The sequence below is a fragment of the Vollenhovia emeryi genome, unplaced genomic scaffold (assembly GCF_000949405.1).
Source record: "Vollenhovia emeryi isolate VEMERY1.0 unplaced genomic scaffold, V.emery_V1.0 DF939187.1, whole genome shotgun sequence".
Classification (NCBI taxonomy): Eukaryota; Metazoa; Arthropoda; class Insecta; order Hymenoptera; family Formicidae; genus Vollenhovia; species Vollenhovia emeryi.
The window spans coordinates 734,758-742,368 of record NW_011967179.1 but is presented as its reverse complement, the minus strand read 5'-3'; the positions used below and the strand labels follow the sequence as shown (position 1 = coordinate 742,368).

At 37.4% G+C, this 7,611-nt stretch overlaps 1 protein-coding gene across 4 annotated transcripts; it reads right to left on the bottom strand.

Moving 5' to 3' along the window:
- Positions 1-2,158: 2,158 nt before the first annotated feature.
- LOC105562495 (ankyrin repeat domain-containing protein 54-like) lies at positions 2,159-7,324 on the bottom strand. Of its 4 annotated transcripts, none has more exons than XM_012013379.1 (6): positions 6,721-7,324; positions 5,086-5,134; positions 4,436-4,658; positions 3,605-3,869; positions 2,467-2,682; positions 2,159-2,403 (listed from the first exon to the last, which is right to left on the bottom strand). In XM_012013379.1, exons 1-5 carry the CDS (start codon positions 7,084-7,086, stop codon positions 2,506-2,508), a joined length of 1,080 nt encoding a protein of 359 aa, XP_011868769.1. In that variant the 5' UTR covers positions 7,087-7,324; the 3' UTR covers positions 2,159-2,403; positions 2,467-2,505. The 4 variants fall into 4 exon arrangements, with proteins under 4 accessions (XP_011868769.1, XP_011868768.1, XP_011868767.1 ...); XM_012013378.1 differs by having other exon boundaries at positions 2,159-2,383; XM_012013377.1 differs by having other exon boundaries at positions 2,159-2,682.
- Positions 7,325-7,611: the final 287 nt, after the last annotated feature.

Sequence of the window (7,611 nt, the reverse complement as noted above, 5' to 3'; positions counted from 1 at the left end):
GTGTGCGTGCCGAATTTCCACCACGCGCCATCCCCCACTACCGCGGTGGCTAGGTGGCAGAAACGCAAATCTGAAGGTGCTATTATATGAGGCTTGTTTTCTGTTCCTACACTAGTGAACTAGTGCAATAAATTGGAGTAAGACAAGCATATTTTTTCTCATTCTAGCTTACTGCACTAGTTCACCAGTGCAGGAACAGAAAACAAACCCATGGAAGTGTCGTGCGTCAAGCGTCAAACGCGCGCGCAGCACCTTTGCGCAGATGTCTAAACGTGCAGATTTCAGCGTCTAAAGGTGCATTTTCATGCTGACGCTTGACGCTCACTTCGAGCGTCAAACTAGTTACTTTGGGGACTTTTTTGAATTGTAGCGTTAAGTGGACGCTTGACGCTGACTTCGAGTTGACGCTCGATTTGAGTGCCAAGACGCTCTATTTAACGTGTAAAGCCCGCTGCAGACGATGCTATTTTTCCTGCTGGATTGCTTGCAATTTAGTAAATTACTAGGAATCCTGAATGCTGAGTGGTGCAATGATAGTAATTTACTAAATCGCAAGCAATCCAGCAGGAAAAATAGCATCGTCTGCAGCGGGCTTAATTGAAATAAGCAAACTCTCCTTCGCCAATATTTTTAGATTGCACAATTGACGCTGTTAACGCCAAGGAAAGCTAAAATCTTTTTAGCTTTTTCCACTTGACGCTACAATTCAAAAAAGTCCCCAGAGTCACTAGTTTGACGCTCGAAGTGAGCGTCAAGCGTCAGCATGAAAATGGACCTTAATAGCACCTTCAGACTGGAGCGACGAGCGACGCGCGATTATCCAATGAGCGTACAGGTTTTATGGGAAAGCGTACAGTTTTCCTATAAATTAAGACTGCACGCCCATTGGATATCGCGCGTCGCTCGTCGCTCATCGCGTTCAGTCTGAATGAGCCATAATGACTAATGGAGATATGTTGTCATATGTTGTTTCTTTGAATTTTATATATTTATCTATTACATTCTTTAAAATGTTTTATTGACTATGTATAGTATATAATACACTTTTTTCCACGAAGAAGTATGTAGGTGAGAGGCAATTTGACTGGTGTCATTTTTTATTTCATTACAATTTTTTTAAATTTGAAATTGCTGTTCCTATGGTACCATATCACCAAACAAAAAGTCTGCACGTCTATGAACATATCACATTATATATACACATAATTGTTTTATAACATATAGGCATATGCCTCGGTGGTCGAATTGATTGAGACGCCCGCCTAGAGAGAAGGGAGGTCCAGGTTCAAACCCTGGTTGAGGTAATATTTTTCGCAATAAATTTTCTGTATTATAAAAATTGCCAGATATACGGTCAATAAAAATCATTGATGTTGTTAATTACTTCTGGCAACTTTTAAGAATATTCTTACTAGTTAATTGTTTTATAGTTAGCAAAAGTATTAATATACAGATTTAATTAAACCACTATTTTTTCGTGATGTAAATTAGTTAAAACATTAGATTTATTGGCGGATTTCTATATAAATATATGACAAAAAATGGTAATATACGGTACGAATTTTATTTATATCTCTTTTATTTCTTTACATTTAACAAAGTTACAGTATTAAGAATGGACTGTGTAGACAGTATTTGCAAAATGATTATGAAAACTATTTACATTTTCCTACAAATACAAAGACTATTAGACTACAGATACAAAAAAAAATGCGAAATTTCGTCTATTATTTTCCTCATTTAGTCTATCGAAAACAATTTTATTTTTATGCTTTATATTGAAGGTATGTGAGACACGCTTCCGATGGAGAAGAAATTCATACAAAATCGCTCTCAATTCTTCACGAAAATGATTTTGCATGTATGATAAACTTTTTACAGACGTGTCAAATTGCTTACAAACACATAAAGAAAATGTTTGTCCAATATTTAGTGCACAGGACAAATCTATATACAAATATGCTGCTAATTTTTACATTTACCAAAAATTCAAACTTGTTATAAAAAAAATTTCTTTCTCATTCTCTTTCTCTCTTGTTAGAATTATTTATCATGTGTTCCATAAAATATTTGAAATCTGTCAGCATATCTCTATTAAAGATATATTCTCGGACCGCGTGAAGAAAACTCGACGTACAAAAGTACCAGGTCGTAATTACCTGTTTAATTAATGTTTGATAACTGTAAAGATGTTGGTTTTCTCGTTCTTTGTGGAAACCACCACCAGCCCCTATCACGTAATTCAATAACGCTAGTGGAAAAATACCCTGTTTCCTAAATGACTCGATTTTGATGTCACCCTGTCTCTTGGACAACTTGGATCCATCCGCGTTTAATATTAAAAGGTAAGTGTCCATATATGGGAGGATTCCAGCCAAGCGCTCTGCACGATAGACAAGATTTCTAGTCTAATTTTGTAAGAATTTAATTGTCCTCTCTCTCTCTCTCTCAAGTAAAACAGCTTACTTGTAAAGCATAATATGCTTAGGTGTAGAAACTTGCCATTCAACGCCCCGTAAGACATGAGATATTTCCATAAAAATGGTCATCGACTACATTTGCAAAATGGTAAGTGGGATAGCCATCTGATTTTATGATAACTGGATCTCCCTCGGACTTGGTAAGATCATGCAACACGTCGCCGTAAACTATGTCGTGAAAGGCCGCCGGTGTGGACGCCAACTGATTGCGAGATATGCAACAATTATATTGCGAGATATGCAACATTTATATGTAATATGCAATTACGTATTATTTTATTGTCCTTGTTTGATGACGTCAAAAACAAGAAATGACACACTGAAAATTCTTGCGTGCTATTTTCAAATAAAAAGACGTTTGGATGAGAAAAATTAAGATTGAGCACATCACATTTATTTTACGTTTGTTTATTAACTATCAAAGAAGAGATAGTTTTCGGAATATTTTATAAGTGTACTAAAGCGATCTAAAGTGTTCTTTCATATTTTTATTTGAAAGTGACATGCAAGGATCTTCAGCATGTCATTTCTAGTTTCTGATGTTATCAAACAAGAACAACCGCAACGAGAAACGGGAATGCCGTAACTTGCTCGATGATTTCGGTGTTAACTAGCGACAACCTATAAAAACCGCGCTTTTTTCCCCCCAAGGATCATCTTTACTATTGGCTGTTGCTGGTTAACGAAAACCATCAATAGCAAGTTACAGAATCCCCATATTGAAGTCTTAAATCTGCAGAAATCGAGAAAGAGAAAGAGGCAAAAGCACCATAATTGATTTAAAAAAGTAATTTTTGCTACGTAGATTGCACTTTGAAATAAATTGCCGCATAGAGGTACATAAAAACATACATAAGCACATACTTATTTAAGTTTTTAATAAAAAAAATGTTACTAAATGTACAAATAGAGAGTGCATGTAATATTACAATGGCATATCTTATTCACGATGATTAATCAGTTATATTGAGAGCGTTTATGTTTGCCAATAAATCTTTAACGTCGTCCTGAACCTGATTCGAGGTGTTGGACAAGGACAAACGCGAACAGAAATTGCTCAATGTCTCTACTTGTTTTTGCGTATTGTTTTGCTTCTGTAGATACGCCATTAACATATTAATTACATCATGCATCTCCTCCTTGACTTTAAGCATATCCTCATTGTTACAGTTTCGTTGTAACATCCTCAATTTCGTTTTTGCTAATTGCAATGGATTGTAGCCATATGAGTCTAATGCGAGGACGTCAGTACCAGCGGTTAAGAGCGGCATCACTACCGATAGTTTGCTGTTAACCGTAGCTAGATGCAGCGGCGTGTTTCCTATGCAGTCACGCTTATTCGGGTCTGCACCGTTTTCTAATAGCAAACTAACTATTTTTGTATAACCTCTGTAACAAAGGACACAAAGTTTGAATAGTAATTTAATTTTGAGCTATTACCAGAATGTATACATACACATGTGTATTAATGACTTCACTAAAGTCTTGTATCCACGATCCAAGAACTGTGTCCAAGTTTTAGTTCCAAGAAATGCTTTCCCATAAACAATGCAAGTTGATTGGCTACACATTTCTCGGAACTAGAACTTAGATACAGTTCTCGGATTGTGGACACAAGATTTGATTCGAGAAGTTCTACTTTCAGACATATTACTCCGAGGGGGAAACCGCTGGCCAAAATCTTGTACACCAATGCCCACTAATGCCCAGTAGGCATTACGTTATCTTATTATCATATTTTATCTTATTTATCTTGTTTTATCTTGTTATATCTTATTACATCTTTATAATGCCCCAGCAAGGCTTAATGCCCAAACTAATGCCAAAAAATGCCTAGTAATGCCCAGTAAAGTCGCAAATCTGTACACCATAAAGCCCTCAGCGGTTTTCTCCTCGTGTTACTCATTTCATGTAAGAAAACATGGACATTTCTTTATTTTAAATACATAAATTACCTGCACGCTGAAATATGGAGAGGAGTTCGCCCATGTTCATCTTGATTATTAGGCGATACGCCAAAGTCCAAAAGTTTTTTTATCAGATCCACATTATTCGTGGTAGCAGCGAACCGCATCTTTTGTTCAACACGTTCAATTTGTACATCACTGAACAAGCGGATCATGTCTTTGTGCAATGTACGAAACATACGTTCTCTCATCTTATGGCGATAGACAGCACCTACGGCATTAAAATATTCTATGTATACAACAAAACTTACAATTAATCAAGAATCGAGATTATTATTTATACATTATGTAATACCCGCATCAACGCTTATTGTGGGATAGAGTGGACTAGACTAAGTCGAAAAGTCCTGACAGCGATTTTTAATAATTAATAACTCGTTAACTATTGCAAAACCTGCAAAGTGGTATAGGACTTTTCGACTTAGTCTAGTCCACTCTATCTCACAATAAGCGTTGATGCGGGTATTACATAACACCCTGTATAAATAAACATGTTTAAAATGAAAGAAGCTGTTTAAGGTAAAAAGAATAATGCAGTAAAGAGATATGATTATGACTTCTTTTAAAAATCAAAATAAAATTTAAAAAGTGCAAAATAACCAAAATGTAGATAGGTCAAAATTTGTAAAGGTACTCACTGGCTTTAGATAGCTGGCAACTCTTTTGCTTTCCGAGTGTTGGAAATACCTGAGACGAGATTCGTTTTAATCCAACGTTTATAATTATTATATTATTTTTAATGGTTACATTCAGCAGAAAACGGTAATACCGAAAAAAGGAGCACTAATTCGGTTGAAACCAAGGGATAAACTGCTCACCAAACTCATGTACACCAACGCCTACTAATGCCTAGTGGGCATTACTTTATCTTATTTTATCTTCATACCCCAGCAAGACCTAATGCCCAAACTAATGCCCAAAAACTGTCTAGTAATGCCCAGTAATGCCACAAATCTGTATACCACAATACCCTCAGCGGTTTACCCCTTGGTTGAAACTTTGTAATTTTGTGTACTTCAATGTGCAAACTTGAATGTGAAAGTTAAAATTGTCCCACTAAAGCAGGAAAAATAAGTTTTATTATGTGGTTATCACTGAAAGAGTGCAGCCTCTTTACCGATTTAGCTGAAACTTTACAAATTTGTCTATTTTGGTGCGTAAAATACGAGCATGAAAGTAAAAATCGTCGCTATGCATCAGAGAAAAGATCATAATGTGTTAGATATGACAAGATTTGAGAAATCTGCCATACCAAGCATGTAGCGTAGAATACAACTAGTAGAACAGCTGTCATATTTTAACGCATAACTTTTTTTTACTTTAAAGCAACGATTATAATTTTTACACCTGTATTTTACGCTTTAAAATATGTCAAATTACAAAGTTCCAACCAAATCAGCAAGGATATATATATATATATATATATACATATATTGAGTTTGACAAAAGCGAGAATTTTAATGTAGTGGTAAAAAATAGGCCTGTACATGTATATCAGCGACTTAGGTCCGATTTCACCAAACATCGTTTAACTTTAATCTTAGTTTAATTCACGTTTGTCTCTTTCTAAAGTAACAGCAGAAGAGGCCAAGAACGAATTAAGCTAATTAGGCTTAAAGTTAAACAACGTTGGTAAAATTGGGCCTTAAAGTGGCTCCATCAAATATCGCTTAACTGTAATCTTAGTTTAATTCATGTTTGTCTCTTTCTAAAAGAGAGCCTAATCTACAATGTGCTCTTTGCGTCTAGAAACATTCTATTTTATTTTAACATAGTCGTTCCAATATCGTCGCCGCGGACTCATCTAATGTAGCTGATGTAACCGTTGACTGCTTTGTTAAATTGTATTTAAGAGTCTTACTGAGGAAGACCCGAAGAAGGGCCAAAACGTTTTATATTAAAGAGAAATTCTTTCTACATGTATTGTGAGAACCGAGTTCCGTTCATTTTGTGGCTCACATTGGCACTTCTCCTTCCTATATATTCTATCTTATATCAGCAAATCAAAACGCTTAAAAAAACTTTGTCGACAATGTACAATTGTACAATGTATAATATACAATTTATCAACTTGCAAAAATTTTTTAAACATTTATTGTCTACAAAATAGGATGTTTCTAAATGCAAAGAGCACATTGTAGATTGGGCTTAACAGTTGGAAAGAGACAAAGTCTCCGCCTTGCATCTCTATTCTAGACAGAGCCTCTCGGACGAGTTCTTGGCGTCGTCCTGTAACTTGGAGCTGTTTACCAGCGTGCAGCGACAGTAGATACCTTGGTTTTGAATAACCTCTTCCTTTGCAAAAGCCTATCGATCTCGGTCTTGAAGGGACTCAGTCTGGGCTCACCCGGGAGGAACAGAGAACTGTGCATAAAAGCGGCCAACTCGCTCATGTCCATATGCATTATCATATGATCGTCGCGTCTGAGGTCCCGGCCGGCAGCTTGCTGTTGCTGGCCGTCTTGCTGAACGCTCGAGCTGTCATTCGAATCGTTTCCGGTTTCCACTCCCGAATCCACCGACGCCAAGTTAAAACTGAAATGCACAATCCCAGGACCAGGTGCATCATGATTAGGACTGTCGGACAGCATCGCCTCTTGCCCCCGTGAGTCCACATCATCCATCGATACGCTCTCCATCCCGTGAGTGAGAACTTGGTTAAAGAACAAGTCGTTGCGTACCACGGACAACTACGGACCTCTTGCTTTGTCACGTTTTAATTCCAAGTTCTGATATTTCCGGTCTCTCAGGGATGAAAACTCTTGGCTTCCACTCTCTAGCCCCATGCACCACACAGCAGTCAGCACCACAGATGACAGGTGCTGTATCTACCTACACTCTACAGTGCTCGCACACACACGCAAACGCAATCGTGTCCGTGTGTTGCGCGGAAAACGCTCCGCGCAACCAATAAAGAAAAAAATTGACCAGTCACAGCTAGAGCCATGGTGGAAGGGATAACATGGTGTGCTCAGTTCGGCTAAACCACGCCTACTTTTGCTTTGCGACGGCTATAGATTCCCAGGGCTATCAACCGTGAAAAGTAAAAAACATTTAGCGTTGGCAAGTTGGGTATGCTGCATCTATCGTCCTTGTTTCACGCATTTCCGAGCGTCTTAGTTTCTCTTTCTATCTTTGTACACGCGATGGAAAAAGGGAAACTG